The 22,932-nt window shown below is 43.9% G+C and overlaps 1 protein-coding gene across 1 annotated transcript in view; it reads right to left on the minus strand.

The window, feature by feature from the left end:
* Window positions 1-6,967: 6,967 nt before the first annotated feature.
* adgrl3.1 (adhesion G protein-coupled receptor L3.1) overlaps window positions 6,968-22,932 on the minus strand; it is a 170,052-nt gene continuing 154,087 nt past the window's right edge. The window contains exons 20-26 of the mRNA XM_065959108.1: window positions 21,374-21,542; window positions 17,644-17,823; window positions 17,076-17,169; window positions 12,935-12,973; window positions 12,129-12,146; window positions 11,068-11,370; window positions 6,968-9,676 (exon numbers count right to left, since the gene is read on the minus strand). Coding sequence (XP_065815180.1) covers window positions 9,033-9,676; window positions 11,068-11,370; window positions 12,129-12,146; window positions 12,935-12,973; window positions 17,076-17,169; window positions 17,644-17,823; window positions 21,374-21,542 — 1,447 coding nt within the window. The 3' untranslated portion in view covers window positions 6,968-9,032. The remainder of the gene's footprint in view (window positions 9,677-11,067; window positions 11,371-12,128; window positions 12,147-12,934; window positions 12,974-17,075; window positions 17,170-17,643; window positions 17,824-21,373; window positions 21,543-22,932) is intronic.

Here is a 22,932-nt window from a genome sequence, read left to right on the forward strand (position 1 = left end):
AGAGAGTAAGTACAACACTAATCCATTCATACACCGCCACGAAGCAGCGGGAGCAATGCAGGGTTGGGTGTCTTGCCCAAGGACACATCGTACCTGTTGCTCAGCTGGAGATCGAACCCTTGACCTTCCGGTTGAGAGGCAGTGACTCTGAGCCACAGCCGCCCTCAGATATTGTGTTATGTGCAGAAAAATAATGAACATTAATTGTTATGCATCGAATCTAGAACTTATAACAGTTGAAATTGTGGAATACCTGTAAGACATACTGTTTTGCTAAGTTACTATGGGAAGCGACGTCACTAGACAGCGTCATGTTTTATCCTTGAAGTTAGTTTGAGCGGCCTTCTGAACCCGATCTCCTTCTTCCTTTCTGTCTCTTAACTCAACAGCGACGTGGACGTTCGTGTGGACGCTATGTTGCTCATGTATGATAAAATAGTAGCGGTTCAACCTGGTTTTGTATGGTTGATGTGTAGTGTGTAATAGACAACGTGTGGTTGTGCACTTTTAGCAATCTTTACTGTCTCCAACGTTCTTCAAAACCCCATTAACCAAGAGGCTTGACCCAAACCGTTACAAGCTACAATACATCTAAATCAAGTAAAGGTACAAGGGTATTATAAATGTTTGACTGCAGGTTAGGGTTGTCATGATACCAGATTTTTAACTTTGATACTAACACAAAGACACACTCAGAAAAGAATGACTCCACAGGGAAAAGTACAAAAAGTCTGCTATATTAACAATCCGGTTTGATACACAGGCAGTCCAAAAACACAAACAAACAAATCCAGAGCAGATATAAGGAAGGGTAAAACATCTAACACAGAAAAGTCAGAAACTTACTTGGAAAAAAACATCTAGGACGAGGTGACACAAAGGAATACACAAAGACATGACAGAGGACACACAGGGGCTGTATCCGAATTGCCAAGTACCTACTCAATCTGTCAGTAGGCAGTAGGCAGTACCTACTATCCGTGCTGTTTACTGTTAGTACCTACTAACAGTACTACTACCCGAACTGGCCGAATTCACCCTTTTTTTTTAGCTTTATTCAAGAGGAGTAATGCGCATATACAGTCGGGTACACAAAAAACAATATCACAATGTAAATCAAGTAAAAGACAGATTAAATAACTAAATAACATACAGTACATAAAGGAAAGTACAAATGAAAGACAGTAATATACAGAATATAAAATAAACCAATAAAGACACATTTAAATAGTTTAATTATTATTTAAATACAGGGAGAAAGGTTTTATAATAATGCAAATATTTGTTTTGTTTTCTGTTGTTAATTAAAAATAGCGATTTCAGTCGGGACTTTAACTCTAGATTAAAAATTGATTAAATTAATCCATGCTTGTTTGTTTGTTTGTTTGGACGTGACTTGGCGATTTACGTTTAATTTCGCACAGCATTGTGGGTGGTAAAATACAATTTGTTTCCTGAAAGGATGCATCCGATCCATACTGAATGAAACCCGGAAGTTAGTATCCATGCTGAAATGTTCAGTATACTGAGGTGGACCCACAAAATGCATACTGACTGACCACGAAAGTTTAGTATACTGAAACTCCCTACTGAAAAGTACGTACTGCCTACTGAACTGTGGCTACTCAGAAAGGGCCAGGGATTAAATACACAGACAATCAGGGGATAACAAGACACATGTGAGGTCAATCAGGGCAGGGCTGACACACGAGGCGGGAAACATGAGGAGCAGGATATAGGAGACAAAGACAAGGGTAGGTAACAAAATAAAACAGGACAATAAGAAAAGAATCAGAAAAGAATCAGAAAAAAACAACATCTGGATGGAGAGCTGATGAGCCTTCTGCAGGAACAGATGAGTGACGTCACTCAGGCTTTGTCCATTAATATTTACAGTCCAATACATATGAAGAACTGACCCCCAAGGTTTAAGTGGCCTATGACAAACCGCCTGTGATTTAACTGTGCAAGAATGTATCTAACATGGAGTCATTTTGATAGAGTGGATCGCTGAGCGGCCTCAGCTGGAAGAAATCATCTGTTCAATTGTAGTCGTCAAAGTGGCATGTAAGGGTGATGGGGGTGCAGCAAGTCTAGCTGCAGGATACCTATATCATGTATGTAATCAATAAGGCTCAACAAATCTTTGAATGTCCTGACATCCCAATGTTTTGTAGTTTGGTCGCCTTCCCTCTGGCTGCTGAAAAATAAGGCGTTCAAGAGCTTTTCTCTATCCTTGTTTCCATTGACAAGCTGCTGTCTCTTCAAGGCCCCACTTCCTGAATGACCAATTTCTAGTCATTTTGAATCTTTCTGGGGGGGACGGGGTCCTTGAGTTTGGACAGAGGAGAGGCTGTTCTCCTGTGCTCCAAAGAAGACGTACCAGTGTAAGAAGACTGACGTCACGTTCCGACCAGTCTCGATGGACCTTCCCAAAACTCAAGCTGCTCAGGAAAGACCCTAACCCTAACCCTAACCCAAATCAGAAGAAATACACCAACATAATGTAAGTGTACCTCAGATTAGTAATTTTGCACAGGGTTAGGATGGATGTCCAACATGAATGTTTTATAATACAGATAAGACGCCTCCTTTCAAGCTGAAGAATTTTATTCATCTGTATTTGTCATTCATTTGTTGTCTTTGATGTCTCTGTTGAGTCTTTATGCCCGCTACTGACCTCGATTCCTTTGGGATGATAATAAAGTTGAAGTTGAACAACCATGGGTGCATGTGTTACCCAAAAACATTCACATCAAGGAGCGTGAAAATTCAATGTTGCTACATGAAATGTAGTTACACGTCTTCTCTGCAGCAACGTTACAACCCTTACCTTGATGACAGGTACCCTGTGGGATGCCAAGCTTATGTTTAATGGGTTCTGCACAATGCCAGGGATCAAATCATACACATTTTTAGACCTGTGAATACTTCCACACCGAAGACCTGCTTTCACCGTTAATTATTCAGACCCTGCCAAAGTCTTGCAACACTCTACATCCCCATGCTAGTAGCATATCAGTCCTGCCCTCCATAGGGAAAAAAGTGACAGGGAAAGCTAACAAGGCGTCCCTCATTAGGGATTTAGCACGGTCCACCCGGGGAATCATTAAGGTTTACAGCTGGGGAACACTAAGCACTTTCTCTACAAAGGAGGTCTGTGTCACTACAATACATTAAGCAGGTAGTACTCTGTAAATATAGAACGGACAGGCTAAGTGGAAGAGGAGCATATTTCAATGAGGCAGATATAGGCCACAGTTGTAGTGAGTCCAGGAATCTGTAGTCCAGTGGGAAGACCTGGACTTAAACAGTGATAGAGATCGATGAGCTCCAATTAGAAAATCGATCACTGATATGTTTTTTATTTACAGGTAATACACACTGACATCACTCTTGCAGCAGCTTGTGGATGTGCCTCAAAAATGGATAAAAGCCATCAACGCCAGAACAACCTAAATTATTTGCAGCATTGACAGTATAAAATTCTGAGCAGAATCAGACGTCCCTTGCCAGCCTCCTAGAAACATTGAGGGAGAAAAAACCTTAACATGGACAAGACAGAAGGTGGAAACGATAATTGGCCTACAAATCCCAGAAGCGATCATTTCTCAGCCCATCCATTCCTCCAAGTAGTAGTTAAGTAACGCCACGTGTGGATTTGGCAGCTTCACTGATGGTAGAGCCGCCGTCTTGTTTCTTTCCCCTCTTAAAACTTTTCGAGCCGATTCTTTTGTGGAGTTGGTACAGAGTAAGAAACTCGCCTTCCAGAGCTGGTAATGATGGAAGCTGCTGTTGCGGTAGGGTCGTGGCATTCAGTGGGCGCACTCACAATGTGAACTGATGTGTGACCGCAGAAATGAAGTAAATGTATTAAGTTAGGTTTTGGGAGCAGGACCAAGCCTAAACTACAGCTTCAATTACCTGACAAGTCTACTGTTCACCTCACTCCACTCCTGTGTGTCCTTCGACCCACCCTCCCTCTCATCCATTCGCCCTCCTTCCTTATTAACTTGGCGTATGCCTCGCCCATGTAGGTACAGTCTAGGCCGTAATCCTTTTTCAAAGGTTTGTTTTTTGGGCTTTCTTATGCCTTCACCTAGAGACAGGACCTTATGTCATAATCATACATGAAAGGAAAACATATGTACCGTTAAGTTCATAAACCTTGGAGAAGAGTTGGTTTTCAATTTCAAGACAAGAAGTGACCGGCGACGATGAGCGGCGCTACTCCAGGCGAATTTGTGGCTTTCAGTGGGCACATAAGACTCCGCCCCCTCCTGTCTGATGGGGAAACCTTCACGTTGAGGGACATGTATGAATAAGCAACTTGGGGGGAGATTTCCAGGGCAGGTTGTCCTGAATTGTCTCCACATTTTCAGGAATGCATAAAACAGCATTAGCCTAGCTTAAGCTGGAATCACTGCAACATGTTTCAGAAATTTTCAAACTATTTGTGCAGATGAATCTCCCTCAGAGGCCAAGGTCAGAATTCAAATACAAGGATGATACGTTTTGCCAAACAGGAGGGTCCCAGGTGGTCTAATCCAACATCTTCAGGGTTTCTGGAATGTGTGGTCAATCCAAAGCTCAACATGTCTTAATGGACTGTTTGCAGGAGGAATGGCGGCAGAGCTTTGATAGGCTGTGGTTTTTTCAAGGCAAGAGGAAATAAAAAGAATCTCTTTGATTGAAGAGCAGCGGACAGGAGTCAATCCTTTCACTTTTCCTGAACAGGGACCCTCAAGGACATCTAGATCGTCACTGCACAAGGCCAACCGTAGAGATAAAAAAACAATCTTTGTGCCATTTGGCCAAAGCACAGGGTAACCTTAACACCCCTTCTGGATAATGTAAGATACAGCAATCATCATCACTGTCCATTTTGAACATATCATGTTGGCCTTGTGGATACAGATGGAAATGGCAGGGGGGTAAAAGCACCGACCTCATTGATAAACTGCAGGGAAAAAAATCCTGCTTCACATGATTTCCTCCTTCCACTGGGGCCAACTCCATTTCTATCTCCAGCTTGAGCAAAGGGTTTTCGACAGGAGAATGTATCTAGGCTAACGTGCATGATTTTAATTGCTGGGGAAACCTAGCCCTAAGGAAGCCCTAAGGAGACATGCTTCCATACATTTTATTGAACACTATTTTCCCATAATTACAGTATTGCTTTTCAAAATCCTGAGAAATAAATGAGTAATGGGAAAACAAGTGTTTTTATCCCCATATAACAAGATAAACGAGGTGACATCTGAAGAAAACAACCCCAAAAATTACTCTAATCATAATTAATTGATTTAAATAAAATGTATTTATGCATGTCTGCTTAGGGCTTCCGTAGCCCTCAGAGAAAACTCTTGCAAACAGAGAGAACATGCAAACTTCAAATTAGCAGCATTATGTCAGTATTGTCAGACATGATCCTCCAAAAGCAGCAGTACCCATCCATGAACATCGCCGATTATATTGGCCAAACTAAGACTTGGTCACACTTGTGTAAGTAAGTTTCTGTTCCACTGAATGATCCCCGTGTCGACAACAGCATGCTCATCCTGCTCTGACTTCCAAAACCATTAGGAAGTCAGTCCAGGATGTGACAAGACACACACACAGACACACACCCTCACCCACTGTCCAACAGGAAAGACTTCACGCTGTGAGGGACGTATGGGAAATAAGCAACTCGGGAACATTTCAGGGGCAGGCTGTTCTGACAATTTCTAGACAGTTTTTAGGAAATACACTTTTTTCAGACATTCCCTAGAGGCTGTGAAAAGTTGCTTTGAACACACGCAGTATGGCAATTATGTGGGGGCAACATCAGGGGGCTCTCAATCAAAACAATAACATAAGATGATGTCGAGGCTGGCGGGGAATCATGGGAGTGATTCTCTGACCTGATGAAGAGAATATGTTTACAGAGGATGTATCAAAGTATAATTTTACATGATGTTTTTATCACAGCAGCACATACAGCAGCTTTCAGTAGCAGCTCCCGCTTCCTTATGCAGCGCTCTTTGACGTAAGATCCAGTGTTTCCATGGCAACGATAAACACGTCTTGTCTTTAATGGCGGCTCTGTCACGGCAGCCGCCACAAAAGACACTTCCAGTAACAACTATCAAAGTAAGGATTTCTCTGGCTTTGACAAGTGTTGGAAATATTTGAGGTAATGTAAGTACTCAACAAAAAATATATATAACAACAACCTTAGTCAATTTAATTTTTTTAGATTTTTTGGTGTAAAAATCCAACATATCACACCTTTAATGCTGCTGTAGTCCTTTTACAGGTTGTCACTTTGAAACATGTAAATAGTTGTGTAGTTAGTTGAAGAACTCCATCCATTATCTTTACTTCTTTTATCGTTTGGGGTCTGGAGCTGGAGCCGATCCCAGCTGTCTCATTGGTCGAGAGGCGGGGTTACACCCTGGACTGAACACCTGTCAATCACAGAGCTGACATATAGAGACAGACAACCAGCCACACTCACATTCACACCCACAATTAAGAGTCTCCAGTTAACCTAACGAGCATGTCTTTGGACTGTGGGAGGAAGCCGGAGAACTCGGAGAAATGCACGGGGAGAACATGCAAACTCCACACAGAGAGGCTCCTGTCCGATGGGGATTAAAACCAGGAACCTCCTCTCTGTGAGACAACAGCGCTAACTATCGCAACGCCGTGCAGCCTACATTTCAGAACTGATTAAAGCAAAACACTGTTTAAAATAAATTACCTCAGGTTGGTCAGTAAACATTTGCCTGTACAGCTGAAGAGAAAAAAAACACAGATTTTCATCCCAGACGTGAACAGAAATGTTTTACAAACTAAATACATACATCTCCCTGAATGGTTAGAAATTCTTATCTGAGGTGGAAACAATGTTTGGATAACTTTGTGTTTGCTTTTAATCTGATGTCAGAAACCCAGGAGAAGAAAAAAAAACCCCACAAAGCTATGTCAGTAATTTATTTGTTGGCAAACAACTTTCACTGTTACAACAAATATTAGTTATGAGATCATTCAACTTGGAACCCATACAAAAAGAATAAATAATTATCAATAATATCGTAAGAATAATCATGATCATAATAATTTAAAAAAATGGAACCAGAAAACAAACCCAGTGCCACTTGATGTCCTCCCGCCTACAGCCGGCCTTCTTTCCTCTCAGCTTGTTTTCGCTGTCTTTAGAACCAATAAACAGATAAATAAATAATTTCTCTCTGGGGGGCATGGAGGAGGAGGAGGAGGAGGGAGGAGGGGCTTGTGGGATACATGTGCAAGCTACACTTCATACACTTATAAAAAATCTTTCTCCTAAATAAGTAAACATTGGCTTTCCACATTGGACAGTGCTGATGTGTGCTCACATCTTTACACAGACACGGTGCACTCGGGAAACTTCACGAGTAAAACCCGCTCTTTTTTTTTTTCTTTTTTTTTTAAAGTTGAGAGAATTATATTTATTCTTTTTTCCCCCTCTTTACAATAAGATCTGGACCAGCACAGCAAGGTAATGTCAATTTGTAGAATATTTGGCAATAGAGAGAAAATGCTTCATAAAGCAGCGTTGTGCCTAAAGGAAAGAAAATGCTTTATCAAGAATGCATGAGATGAGACCCGCCGCCAGCAGAGACTCAGACAGGAGTGCGAGTCTTTTCTAAAAGATACCGTCTCTTTCACAACTTTGCCACTTTTACTTTCCATTTTTTAATTTTTTTTTTCAATCTACACAGTGGTAAAAAAAAGTATATAGTAACAACTGATCTGCGAAATGTAAGTGCCAGTGACGTTTGCTATAAAAAGGAGAGGGACGAGGTGTGCTGAGGGTAAATGCGTGTGAAATGACGGAGTGCGTTACTGTCTCTTTAATTACGAAAAAGAAGTGACATGAAAGATTGTTCTTTGCCCGTCGTCCTGCGGTCTACACGTGACCAGAACACATCATGGACACATCGGAACAGTTCCACAGACAAAAAGGTTTGCAACTCAAAACTGAAAAAAAAAAGAAAACAAAACAAAAGTAAAGACTTGGTCATATGCAACATCTGTATTCTGTATTCTGTATTCTGTACAATACATAGAAACAGTTTGTGATTTCTTCTGAATCCTTCCAGAACCCCAAAAACGTTTGCAGAAGAAAAAACTCATGTTTTTTTTTTTGTTGTTGTTTTTTTTCTGTAGTAATATGATCGTCCGTCTTTGTTTTCAGTGAAATAACACAGTAGCCGCAGTCACTACAACTCGCAGGAATGTTACACAAACCCACACACAACTCCAGTTTGAGCAGATAACGACCAGGTAGAGAATTCAGAAACATCAGCGTGATATGGTTACAGTTTCGGTTGCCCAGGGTTTTAAAAAAAGTTGTTTGGGATGATCCGTAGTGAAGGGCATATATCATACATCCTCCACTTGATTGGCAGGTAGTGGGGGCGGGGCCTCTTTACGGCCAGTTAATGTAGTGACCACCAGAGAAGGAAACATTATCCCTGTAGGTGTCTTTTAGAGTGAGACAGAGAGAGACGGACAAACAAGCAGCTCCTGTACCGGGGGTCAGGGGTCGGGGGGGGGGGGGGGGGGGGTGGGCAGCTTCCCTGTGGTGGTCGGTGGTAGTGGAGGCTATATTCTATGATCTGCTAGAGGTCCATACTGAGGAACTTGAAAGGGCTTCTGTCCATCCAAGAATCCTAATTAAAGTAACAGGTGGGGCGAAAAATTACAGAATCCCTCCCTCGTCCTCTCCTTCTCAGGGTTCAAAGTTCACTTTCTCTCAGGTCGGCCCCTTTCACTCCGCACCATTTATGACAATACATTCAGTTCCCGCTCCCATTTGACCAGCGACATCTCTTACATTATTGTCATGAATCATAGTCAATGTCCAAAAAAACATTACATCACCCCAGCGCCCGGGGGGCCAGCTCACACGGTCAGTCAGCGACACAGAATGTTTTTCATTGGAGAGTTGGAGATGTGAGAGGTGGGCTGGGGGAGGGATAGAAGTCTCTTGATTGGCTCTATAGACTCGTGACCAGGTGGGAAGGGTCTATGGGCGGCTCCTCGGGCGACGAATCCGACTCGTCCTTGCTGCCGGACACCATGTATCCATCGCTGCCGCCTCGGCCCATGTGGTAGTAGCTCTGCAGCTCGTGGAGGTGATTCCTGGAGCCCAGGTTTGGCATGCTCTTGTAATAGACGTCGTCCAGCTCGGGGGCAGTGGCGCTCTTACACGGCTGCAGCTCGCCCGAGCTCTCTTCCTCTCCGTCCGTTAAACCGTTCATCTGGCCGTCCGGGAGGTCCGTCAGCACGGGCATGCTGGTGTACAGCGAGTCTCTGTGGTTGGGCGAGTGCGTGTGCTCGTCGGTGTGCTCGTTGGTCAGCAGGGGGAAGAAGCTCTCGCTGGTCTCCTGGGGGATGCGCCTCGGCCGCGAGAAGCTGTGGGGCGGAGGCGGCGGCGGCGGGTGGCTGTCTGGCGGAGGAGGCCGCGGAGGCAGGAGCGGGGCGTTGGACTCCTCTCTGATGATCTCCAGGCCGAGGTTCTCCTCATGCGGGAACGCCGCGGGGTTGTCCAGCACCATGGGACCGTTGTCCTCTTTACCGCTGCCGACGCATCCGCTCACTCCACTGCTGCTGCTGCTGCTGCTGCCTCCTGCCATGCTCCCTGAAACACCAGGCGGGAGGAGAGTTAAAACAGTTCTGCTCATTATGACAAGAAGCAGTGACACTGCAAGAATTCAAATTCTGCATCGTCCCTATAATACCTAATCAGAAAGTGGCTTCAATTCACAGGGGAATGGGGAAAGAGCGTTTTCTGTGAGGGCTCCTAAAGTGTGGAACGATCTGCCCGAGGAAATCAGGTCAGCTGAGTCAGTAATTGCTTCTTACCTTCTTACCAGCAAGTCTTTCCTCATTTTACTAAATTTGACTTTTTACTGGATTTTTACTTTTTAAAATGTCTAATATGTAAAATGTAAAATGGCCTTTGTTTATGATTTCAAGGTTCATTTATTGTCATTCCAGGAAACATGTGGGACAAAAGAGCGGAACGATCCCGAGCAATAAAATTAATGATAGAAGTAAAATAATGATAAGATAAAAATAAAAGCGAGTAGGTAATAAAATATATATATAACAATATATTCAGAGGCACACAGTTAAAATATTAAGATATCATTAATATTAATTCCGTTGTGAGTGCATTATCAAATATGAGTAAGTGCGAGGGTAAGTAAGTAAGTATGAGTTTGCCAAGTGGCCAGAGGTTGCACATGCCCGTTATTTTTGTGCAGCATTTTTCAGTGAGGTGCAGGTGCAGCAGAGTTTATAGAGAACAAACCATATGACGCATTTTTGTAGGCCAACCCGGAAGTAGCATCGCCACGGGGTCTCACGAGAATTCGCCTATGGGATTTTCGCATTGGGTTTTGGATCACTGCAGAAAATGAGCTCTGTGGCAAACGCGCGTTTCTGAAGCGAGGGTGTTTTGTTCAGCAGGATAATCTTCACAGATGAACGCCATTTTTGTGATGTTTGAAGCGTTAATGCGGCCGACGGAAGTAAAAAGCTAACGTTATGCTACAAGCTAACTACACCACGGTGGGATGATTGTGACGTCACTAGCGTTACGCTTCAGACGATCTCCGATAAACTAATCCACGTAGCTTAATAAATAGTTTACTAACATAATCTTCACCTTAACCTAAAGATTAAACCTACAGGAGACATCTCCGACTAGTGAGAGAGTGGGGGTATTACCTAACGTAGTTTATGTTGTCTTACAAAACACCAACATCTCTTTAGCTTGTGTTAACCACAGACCTTATTTCAGGTCTCCAACCACAAACCCATTCAAAATCCCCATTGATTCTGAGAGGATAGACCCCATGGCGCTCAAATGCTAACTTACTTCCAGGTGTTAGGACTCATTCCTGTGGCGCTCTATAAGCCTCACAGCTTCTGTTTCTTAGTCTGGTTCATTGAGCTGCCTGTTTTATGTTTAGTATGATTATTGCTGTCCTTGCACTTTGTAACCTCGATAAACATTTCAATCACCTCCATTGGCCATGCTGCTGTTGACCAGCTTGTTCATCAAGTTGTGATTGCGCTCCGTGGTGGCTCTCTCGTGGTTGTTGAGGTAAGACGGGATGTAATTGGAGGTCAGCTCCTTGAGGATCTTCTTCTCCAGCGTCGTCTCCTTGTGGTTGCCGTGGGTGCCGTAGCCCCCGCTGCGGTCCAGAATCTGCACGCAGTCGCTCAAGTACTCGCTGCTGGCCATGCTGTAGTTGTTGGCGTGGTTACCGTTAAGAGGGAGGGTGTCCATGACGCTGGAGTCTCTGGCGTTGTTCAGGATGCCCTCTGAAGCAACAAAATAAAGAAAAAGAAATCAGAATGATTAGGATTCTTTGAGTGGATTTCTCTGAAGAGAGATTTTTGAATTACTGTTTGACATCATAGCCTGTGCTGAGAAGTGAGGATTTAAAAAAAAAGTAGCAGTGATAATTTTCTTGGAAGCAAAAATGCTCCAAGCATCCATAATTTATTTAAGAGCAACCTCACAAGTACTTTCTTCTCTCAATTAGTGCCAGCACTACAGCAGCACAAAGACAAGTGTGGAGAGTTTGACTGCAAAACAAGATGAATGTGACAAAGGAACACTTTCACTTATTGCATTCAAAGTCCTTTCAGAGGTAAAAAAAAACTTTCTGCATCTCAACTATGTTTCAAATGTCAATTAGCACATTTGATCCAGTAGAAGTCAAATCACTGAGATTCAGTGGTGATGATTTAAATGTTATAGAAACATCATCCCTCAGGAAAGGAGACACATCTTTTAAATTGAAGGAGCATTTAAAGTGTTTCAAGGAAAATAAATCTTCAAATGTGTGAAAAAACCAAATCGGAGGACTATATTTCACGGACTGACTAATGATTTGTGGAGGGGGCTGAGGGGGGGGAGGGGGTGAAAAAAATCTCTGGCGTGGCTGACAGCCAAACAAAACAACTGTTTGGATGGAGATTGGACTGTAAGTGTAAGACAGAGTGCTTCGGAGGCAAGAAAAAGAGAGAAGAAAGTCGATGTTATTGAAGTAGTTGAGGATTAATTCAGCCCGTACTTGTGTCTCGGTAAGGTGCTAATGGACAGCATGAGGGAGAAGAGAGAGAGAGAGAAAAAAAAGGAGACAAAAGTGAGTTCATACATCGAGAGAAGAGACTTTCAGCAGCTACAAAAAAAAAAATCAACATTTTCACAGCAATTGGAGGCGTGATGACAAACGTGGAACAAAGAAACTGTCTGATTCTCAAAATCAAAGTCTGTGTTTTTTTTTTTTTTTCAGGGTTTCATTATAAACTGGCAGCTATTGTATGTCTTTGTATTCACTTAACACAGACAAAAAACATGTGAAAAACATACCTCACATTACAGTCAAAACAGCAGAAGACATGCACTAAGACGAGCAACACACAACATCACGTCGGACACACAAGGAAGCATTCAAAACCAACTGAGACGGCACATGAACACAAAACCCCTTCATGGCTCCCAAGCAGCTTATAAAAAAAACACAGTGACTCATATAGCCTGCATCTATGGCATCCAATAAATCAGAATGTGAACTTGTTATCCTGTTTCGATAAATCATCAACAGAAATTTCCTCTCTGCATTTATGTGCACTGAGAACTGCCCAGTGGGTGTCCTTTGTGGAAAAAAAATATTATTGCAGTGTGTGATTGATCGCCTCACTCGGGAGCCATAATAAGGCGGGATCAGAAATGCAGCCTAAAGTGCGGCACAGCGGCAAACATTTTTATAAAATGGAATAAACATGCAAAAATAAACATGACGTGGAGAAACTTTGTGAGCTAACTTTGCAATAACATGTTGGAATGCACGATTATATTAGGAAACATCAGGCACACCTTGAGTGTTGTACATGCCCACGGCCGGGTTGTTATAGACTGCAGAATCCCCCAGGAGAGTGTTATAAGGATTGTTAGTACCATGGGGACGAAGGAGAGCATTAGTTATAAGATGATTAGCCATGGCTCCTGGTACAGGCAGATACAGAGGGAGAGAGAGCGAGAGAGAGAGAGAGAGAGAGAGAGAGAGAGAGCAACAGCAAAGTCGAGAGAGGAAGAGAGAGGGAGAGCAACAGCCAAGTCAAGAGAAAAAGAGGAGAGAAGCGCTCAAGGGGGGAAAAAAAAAGAAGAGGTAGAGATAGAGGTTGAAGGAGGAAGCGTGTAGACATTGCAGAGTGGAAGTAAGCGAGGAGGAAGTAGAAGAGATGGAGAGTGAGTGTGTGGAAGAGAGAGGGAGAGAAGAGGAGGACAAGTAAATCAAACAGGCAAACATAGTTTGAGGTGCAAGCAGAGAAAAAAAAAAGCTTTAACAAGTCATTCTTGCAGCCACTGCATACAGGCTGAGGGGAGGGGGGGCGAGAGAGAGAGAGAGAGAGAGAGAGAGAGAGAGAGAGAGAGAGAGAGAGAGAGAGAGAGAGATAGAGAGAGAGAGAGTAGCAAAGCCTGGAGAACATTGTGCTGCAGTTCAATACGCTTGAGCAGAGTAGCATGACTACAGGATAGTTAATGGACGAAGGTGTTCTTAGTGCGCCCGTCTCCCAGGTGGGAGACAGATCATGTACACATAAAGACACTGCAGAAGAAGAAAAAAAAAAACAGGAAGACTAATGACCAAGACAGCTCCATCCTGCTCTGTATCAAACACACGTCCTCTCTCACTCCTCCTCAGTGTGTAAATGTGTCATACAGGGAAGCTTCAAAACGTGGGTTAGAGGGAAAAAGCTGTGACACTACAACCTCTCTGTGAACACAATACACTTTATACCGAGGTAAACTTCCCCATAAGCAGCTGCTAATAAGCACGCATTGGCTCTCCGTATCTGTAGACTTCTACATTGGCCTCAGATAGAATTGGTTGTACCCGACCTAGAAAGCCTCTGCATGTTTCTAATAAGCTCCACGAGCGGAAACGTGCTCAAACGAGGAACAGTGTTGGAGATGCTTTTGAAAAAAATGGATAGAGAGGTTAGAACGCAGAAAGGTCAAAGGCCTTGACACACCAAGCAGACGGCAAAGAACACTTCCGACTGTGGCGTCGTCTCAAGTTGCCTTTGTCTTGGTCAAAAAGTTGCACTTGAACACAACGCAAGCGTGGATACTACAGCGGCAGGCTCAAGGGACTTTTCCAGAGTCAATCCTCTAACCAACCACAACGACCGACGCAGATTCAACATGTTGAATCGGCCGAAAAAAAATGCCAACGGGGGCCGACGGGTAGCAACGGAGGCAGACACATCGCCAAAAACTAGGGCAATGGGTGCTCACTGTCGGTCCAACTAACACTGACGGTCGATGATCTCCTTGGTGTGTCGGGGCCTTTACAGACCGATGCAGAGCTGGCTAAACACTGAAGCTTCATTGTCCACGATATAACAACCTGCCTGAGTATTGACTCTAGGGAGGAGGGGGGCGGGGGGGGGGGGGGGGGGGGCGGAGACAGCTCTCTAATGGTTTGAATTTTAACTGCAGTACTCGTTTTAAACACTAGGTGTCAGAGTTACATATTGCTCCTTTAATATAAAGTGTCATCAACAATTTCTTTTTGTCTTTGGCTTAAAGAGTATGAAACCAGTTTAGTTTTGTAAGACCTAAATCCAAAGACTGAGGATACTAGAGGTGAGTTCAGGGTTGTAAAACTTCATTAATTCTTCCTCTTCAGAAACAAGAGGCTGGCACACAATGCAGCCTGAACTTGGCTGACAACAACACGGCTCCAGGTGGAATTAGTTCGAAAAAAAAGAGAGAGACAGTGGAAGGGAGGCAGAGTACTGAGTGGTGTTCTTGGCACAAAGGTAGCTTCTCTAATAAATAAAAAAATACTTCCACTTTTATAACACTCTCTATAACACAGTTATGTCTAAGTTTATTTTTAGTATCCCTCGGGATCAATAAAGTATCTATCTATCTATCTACCTACCTACCTATCTATTAAAAGGTAGCATCTTGAAAAATCCTGTTTCTTAAAAGTTTGGACGCTTTGTAACACGTCAATAAAAGCAGATGTGATGATTTGCAAATGATTGACACCCTGAATTTGATTCAAAGTAGATCAAAGACATATCAAATGTTTAAACTGAGAAACTGAGACTTTCAGAAAAATGATTGAGACCATTTGGTGTCATTTTAGTTTTCAGTTCAGGGTCTCCTTTGCTGTATTTTTTGCGTCATAATGCACCACCGAACATTTTCAGTGGGTGACAAAATTCACTATAACAGCTATAGGATCGATCTGTCCCTAAAGGCTTACAAAGTGTTGTTTAAAGAGAAGGTAATGCAGAGCTTCACAGAAGGGTGAATCAGATTTTGGTCTATTTATGGGGCGGCTGTGACTCAGTGGTAGGGTTAGGGTTAGAGTCGGTCATCTCTTAACCAGAAGGTCGGGGGTTCGAATCCCAAGCTCCTGCAGTTACATGTCTGATGTGTCCATGGACAGACACTTAACCACAAGTTGCTCCCGCTGATCGCAACAAGCTCCTGCAGCCACATGTCTGAACACCCCGTCCCAGCTCTTTTGAATTTTTTTAACTTGTTGCTGTCTTCAAATTCAAAAATAGACGTATGATCGACCAAAGACAATGAAATCAGTTTAAATATTTCACATGTTGTCTTTGTGTTCTTTTCAATGAAATATAGGCTTGTTGCTAATCATCATATTGTTTTTTATTAACATCTTAAAAAGCGTGTTTAAAGCTAGCAGCTTTTAAGAAACAGGGTTGTGGATTATTTGAAGCCCTGGTCCTGATCAACCGAACACAGAATGTCTAAAAATTGTACTTTGAAGTAAATGGCTCCATTTCTCCTCCATTTTGCTCTCTGGTTATTTTAAACGGTCCATCTCCCATCAGAAAACTCCACTTATTCCACCCCCATCCATACTGACTGAGACACAGCGTGCAGTCATTTGAAATCCACTGGCTAAGTAGCTCTCTGCACCACAGTGTGAAGTGTGAGTGAGGGAGGAGGGGGGGGGGGGGGGGAGGAGGGAGGTGGAGGTGTCTTAAGCCCTGCTTCACTAAGTGTGTGATAATTCAGACGCTGACACACACCGTGTCTGCTTTAGCATCAATCTGTCATGCTAACAGCTTATTAGTGGCCTGGAGGAAGTGAGGGCCACACCTCGACTTACAGACTAACAAATGGGGCGGTGTATGCATGTGACCGTTCCTCTGTGTGTGTGTGTGTGTGTGTGTGTGTGTGTGTGTGTGTGTGTGTGTGTGTGTGTATGAAAATGTCCAGTCGTTTGGGCTATGTCCTCATTACCCTCGCCCTCATACAGCCATACTCATGAATCTATTCTAACGGTGGCTTCCTGACAGCTAGAGACTACAGTAAAATACTGTAAAATGTGCCTGCGACTCATTTAAAACATGACTCCACCTTGATAAGAACAAAACAATCCAAGCCAAACAAAGATTTTCATGTTAAAAAAAACTGAAAAACCTTTTTGATTTCAGTACGTATAAGAAGAAGTCACCTCCTCGGAAGAGAAACACCTCTACTACACTTTGGGCTAATGAAACGTTGATCTGAAGCGGCTCCGCGTAAGTTAAAGAGCAATATTAAAGGGGCCATTGGCTTCAGCTCGAGGCGTGCACGCACACTTTAACTTCAGGGCTTGAAAAGACGACGATCCTTTTGAAAAAGAAGTCCCATTTAGCACTGTGGATTTTTTAATGGAGGCAGAAAAAAAAAAAAACACCCCGGTTGATGTTCCAGTTTAGACAAGAGTGCGCTCCTAACTCTCCCTCGTATAATGCCATCTTTTGAAGAAGCAGAAAAGAAAAAAAACAAGTTGTAAGTGATATTAACATTTCATTTGGCTTCTCTTCCTCCCTTCAAAAAACACAGCACCATTATCCAAAGTTTAGACTCCTACCACTTTGCTAAATGACAGCGTGGTGCTGTCTGAGCCCCCTGCTATTTCAGAAGTTGATATGGTGACAGTGATGAGGATGCAAACGGTAAGGTATCCCGTGGTTACCTCTGTTGAGCGTGGCGGAGCTGTTGATGTCTCCAGTGATGAAGGAAGACTCCTGTTTCCTCACAGTGTCGTTCCACATCCGCCTGATTCGACTCTACACACAGGAGGAAAGAAAGCAGAAGAGAGAGAGGGAGGGGGGAGGAAGGAGGACGGTGGATAAGGAAGGGGTAAAGAAAAGGAAAATATGAAGAGGTGGGAGGGGAGGTGGGGTTAAATAAAAATCACAAAGAAGGTGAAGGGAGGAGTCAGGGGAGGAGAAGACACGACGACAACAGAGGGGGAAGAAAAAAAGGTGAGAAAATGTAATAAACGGGGCAATGATGTGCAAAAGGAGGGAAATTAGTGCAGGAGAGGTTTTAAAAATGAAAAGTAAAGCAACAGCCAGCAGGAGAGGAACAGGTGGAGGGGAAATAATCACCCGTCAATGCTTTTGTATACTCCATCAGCCTGTGAGTCAGCATCATAATGTGACGAAGGGTTTGGGTTATCTCACTTTCGGCACACACATTGACTTCATCATGTGTCAACAGATAACCCAGAAACCCTTCATGGCGTGCTCCGGCCTCACCTGAGAGTCTGCTGTGCTGTAGCGTCCGGGTGTGCAGGCAGGTAAGCTCACCTGAGAGCCTGTGGAGTAGCGGCCCGGGATCCGCGACGTGGTTGTCTTGCTGGACGAGGAGATGGACGTCTCGACGCTCTTGCCGCTGCAGCAGTGGGTGCGCAGACATTTGCCGTACTCTTTGCGCACCTGCACACGCGGGGGGGGGGGGGGAGTCGGGAAGAGGAGGCGGAGTTACACACAGGCATCCTGATTCGCTGATAATTTAAACTTACTTTTCATCACATTACAGATTCTGCTCTCACAGTGCAGTTTTTGTTTATTGTCAGAGATTCATGAAAGGTGTGTTTTTTTAAAGGGCAGTGGATCCCTTCTCTGACTGGCCTGTACTTGTTAATACACAATACATAAAGAGGACATTTAGTAAAGGCAGAGGAATGACGATCCACTTTTAATTTGCAGAAAACGTTGGCGTACTTCGAAGATGACACACCCAGAGAGAAACAGACAGGGGAGGGGATCAGTTGATTCAGTGTTCCCGCTAAGTTCTCCTCTTGCGTTAACTCCTTGTCCAAACACCATCTCCATAAATATGTAGACATGAAAGGATTAACTCCATCAGAATTCCCCCATCAACATACACCCCCAAATGTTATTTCTACCGTTACATCCATCTGAAATGGACATAATCCTACAGGGGGAGGGGGAGGAGGGGGGGGGGGGGGGGGGGGGGGGGGGGGGCATATGATGCACTTGTACACACAGAACATCTGCATGTAGATCCCAATCAAGTTAGAACAAATAGCGCTGTAATTGCTTTTTAACAAGCTTGTTGGACTGGCAGGCGTGTTCTGCCACATGCTCTGTTTGAACAGCTGTGTGCAGAGTCGCTCCAATGCATCTTGGGAGAAACCGAGTTGGGCCGCAGCCAAAGAAAACCTCAGCACTGTTCTGAGGACATCTCTCAGGATACCTGATCCCATGGCCTCACACATACCTTAAGTATAACAGCACACACACACACACACACACACACACACACACACACACACACACACTCCACTTGTTTACGGGGTCACACACTTAAAACTAAAAACTCTCTGCGGGACTGCTGCCAGACAAGAGTATTAAGCATTTGATGAATTTTCTTCCCATATCCAAACCCCCTCTGCTGCACTCCCAGGCACTGACAGTGTGTGGGAGACTCTGTAAAGAAAAATATATCCAAGGATGTGTAGGCTTCTCCTAGAAACCACTTATAATTCGAAAGTACAAAGTGATACATATGCGCTCCCAAATGCCTCTAATCCTAAATGCAAAACAAACACAAAAAACAAACGTGTATTTATAGAAGGTCATCTGTATAGAGCGACAGGGCACTTTCAGGGAGGTGGGGGGGAGGGGGGAGGGGGGCTGGGTTTTAGTGTAAGATTGATGCCATTAGAGGACAGTCACCGCTTAAGAGATATAAATACAGGATGGCTTTGACTAGAAGATGATCCCCCTCATTCAAAACTCATTTTACTAAAAATAATTTGTGGAGACCAAATCGTATTTAACCGAGAAAATAAATTCTATTTGAAAATAATGATGAGGCAAACACATGAAATAAAAACCTGTTGTGTCCTTGTTGTGTTTAAATGAAATGTTTTCAATATCTTCAGATTGAATCATCCCATTTAAATGTAATTAATTCATTTTTCAATCGTTTCCAGTGGACGCCACCGTGACTGATTTCTCACCTTTCTACTGTACACTCACAGATATATGAAAAGAAATACAGGTGTGTTTGGTCAGAAACAGGGCGGGGAATCTTTGGGTGTCTCATGATTCGATTGGATTTTGATTCTTGGGGGTCACGATTTTCGATTTATAACGATTCTGCATTCATAATTCAAAGTCTATTTATGAATGAGTCCATACTTCAGGATCTACTCCAGTCATCTGTGAGACTGGCTGAACTTCTTGCTGCTCTATTTGTCATTCAGTTAAAGAGCTAGCATTAGCACTTAGCAGGGAGTGACTGATAAGCCCCCCCAAAAAGGACACAAGATAAGAATCTAAATTCATTTTTTCCCATCCTCTGGTCAGCATTGCTCTTAGGATCCAGGGTGCAGGTGCGGCGTACCTTCATGCTGTTTTTCAGACACATAATGCTCGCACTCTACCGTCAATCTTTTGAGGATTTCTCTGACAAACACTGCATGCCTTGATGCTCGATTCAGATTCGTTTTTGCTCAGAGTTGTTTTCTTTGTTTGGCTGTTCACATTACTTTTTTAAATGTGGCCTGTATCAGACTCATGTGAGAATCCATCTTTATGAAAGAGGCCCAAGTCAGATTGCATGTGACTTGAGCTGTTCACGCTGTCATAAAGAAAATCAGATCTGAGTCACATCAGAACACACAAATCTGATTCAGGTCACTTTTACCTGCAGTGTGAACACAGCTTTAGACATTTTCGAGTTAACATCATTTTTGGACTCTGTAACACCTTGTTTCTTGGCTGCCTGACAGCTGCTTCAGGACTCTGCTGCGTTGATAATCACTATCTAAAAGTTGGCATAATATCGGCTCAGTCATCAGTTACCATGAACTACTTCTGAGCCACTCAGTCCCAGATGATCAGCGTGTCTCACTGTAGCTGTGAGTGACAGCTGGCTTCAGTCAGGAGCGGCTCACTTGCTTGAAGCTCGGCCCTGAACATTTATATTGGCATTTAAAAGTCGAGACCCCAAATATAAGAAGATACCACTATCAGGAAAAAGTTTTTTCTTTTTTTTATGTGTATTTATCAGGAAAAAGTTTTTTTTTTTTCTTTTGGCCTTCATTGGATAAGACAGCTGAAGAGAGACAGGACATGTTGGGATGAGCGAGTAAGGGATATGCAGCAAAGGGTCGAGGTCGGAATCTAATCTAAGTCGCTGCAACGAGGACTAAAGACTTTGTAGAGTACACGGGGCGAGCCACATAACCACTAGGCCAGTGGTTCTCAACTGGTGGGTCGCAGGGCCATTTTTATTTGGGTCGCAAACATGTGCCTTGGAAAATATGTATAAATGTGTATTTATCACATTTTGTTTGGACTGAGGTCGGCCGAAACTGCGCTACTTTTCAAAAATAAATCTGAGGGGTTAAAACGTTTCAGAAATGTGGGGCACGATCTTCATTTAAGGAGGCGGTGGTGGGTCCTGAGGCTAGAACAGTCGAGAACCACTGCCCTAGGCTATCAGCGCTCCCGAGAAGATACCACTACTTTCAAAAGACAAAATCAACACGATGTATTTTCTGTGCATGTGTCCAACATTTAAATCAATTAGAGCTCAATATAATCAAAGTTTTCAGTGAGGTATTTCAGAGCTTGAGGACCACACCTAATGATGAAAACCTTTCCTTTGCTGTTCTCGAAACAGAAACACTGTTAAGACTGGCAGCTCGGTTTGTTACCTGCTGCCACGAGGCGAAAACACGCAGTGAACGAGAGAGACAGCGAGGTAGTGAGAGGGAAAGAGTGAGAGAAATGAGCAGCCGGCAGGGGTTACTGACTGACCGATCAAACCTGTGACAGCTCTGCAGCGATTTCTGGTGTCCCTGCTGATCAGTGCTAGCATGTGTGTTAGTGTGTGTGTTAGTGTGTGTGTGTGTGTGTGTCCCTGTCCCTGTGTGTTTGTAATCATTGTCCGCCTGTCACACTGTCTTGTCCCTTTCTGCTCAGCTTTGTCTCCGTTTGTCTCCCTCACCTTCTTCTGCAGTATGCAGTGGAAGATGAAGATGAACATGCCCTGCAGAGAGTTGAAGATGGTGAAGAGGTAGGCCATGATGACGGTGCTCTCGTTGATGTACATCAGCCCGAACGCCCAGGTCAGACCAAGCAGACACAGCAGGGCTATGGCACCGATCACCCAAGACCTGCAGAGGGAGAAATCAATAAATGCACATCCTGCAAACAACTTAACACTCACATCTGATATGTCACATTAAATGCAGAGTGTATTTTTAAAGGTCTCATTGCACGGCGGGGGATAACATCTCCCTTAATCAGAAAAAGCTATTCAGACGAAGTTTGCGGCATCTGGGAGCACGAGGCGGGAGAAAGAGGGGTTAGAGAGGGTTCATTCCAAGTCCCAGCGCTGTGGGTGTGAGATGGAGAAAACAGTGGGAGGTTTAGCCTAAGAGAATTATACTCTTACAGAAAAAGGGGGAGAGACCAGAGTGAAAGTGGATTGCTCATTTAGATACAATCTCAAAAAGAGGGGGGGGGGAGGGGGGCGCGTGGGAGGTCATAAGTTAGCTGACGTCAGCCTTCTAATTTCAAGAAAGTCCAGCGGACAAGACTTTTCCAAAGTTCCATCCAAACCCCTTCTCACACCGCCTGTTCACAAGCGTACAGGCAGAGGAGGGTTGGAAGACGTTTCCACAGGAAGAAGTGGACGCTGAGGCGCGACTGTGGTAATAAGAACTTAATGAAACTAAAGTTAAGTCAAAGTTTTGAAGGCTGTGAACCTCCGTTTCTAAATAAATCCTATGCAGGAGTGAGTCATAAAGGCCAAATGTCCGAGGGATTTGATGGTGTCCAAAGCATGTGTATGCATTGTAATGTGTCCCCTGTGTGTGTGCGTGAGTGTGTGTGTGTGTGTGTGTGTGCGGCCATGCAAGTGGCTTCGCCGGGCAGTAAGTAGACGGACATTACAGCTATTATAAATGACATTTCCCACTAAAGGTCAGAGTTTCAGGTCTTCCACAGCCTGCGAAGATGCCTGTTAATTTGATTGGCTGACCGGGCGGTGATCACCTCTCGTACTGAGGATGGAGAACAAAAAAAGAAAGAAAAAGAAAAGGAAGGGTAAGGTGAGAAAGACGGGGGATGTAGAGATAAAGAACACAGAGGGGGGGATATTAGGAGAGTCAGGAGGAAGAGGAAGAGAGGGGAGAAAAGAGAGGAGGGGAGTAAGTGAGTGAGACTGAGGTGATTGATTCGATGTTGCCCTCTGTGGCACCGTTCAGGCGAGACAGAACCTCCAATAAAGCTCGTCTGACGACCCTCTTCAATAAAAGGGTACGCTCACCCCTCTCCTCTCCTCTCCATCCCTTCATCTCACCTCTTCCCTGCAGTGCTCCCCTGAGTCATGGCTTTTTCTCTCAGCTCTGTTTGCCCTCATTCACATCGCACCATTAGAATATTTCAAGAGCACATAAAGTCTATAGGTCACAGGAGCTCACAAATCACACGTCAACAAGTCATTCAACTCCAACAAGGCGGGTTAATGGTTAATTCAGGGATATGCACGGAGTCTAGGGC

The sequence above is a fragment of the Labrus bergylta genome, chromosome 1 (assembly GCF_963930695.1).
Source record: "Labrus bergylta chromosome 1, fLabBer1.1, whole genome shotgun sequence".
Classification (NCBI taxonomy): domain Eukaryota; kingdom Metazoa; phylum Chordata; class Actinopteri; order Labriformes; family Labridae; genus Labrus; species Labrus bergylta.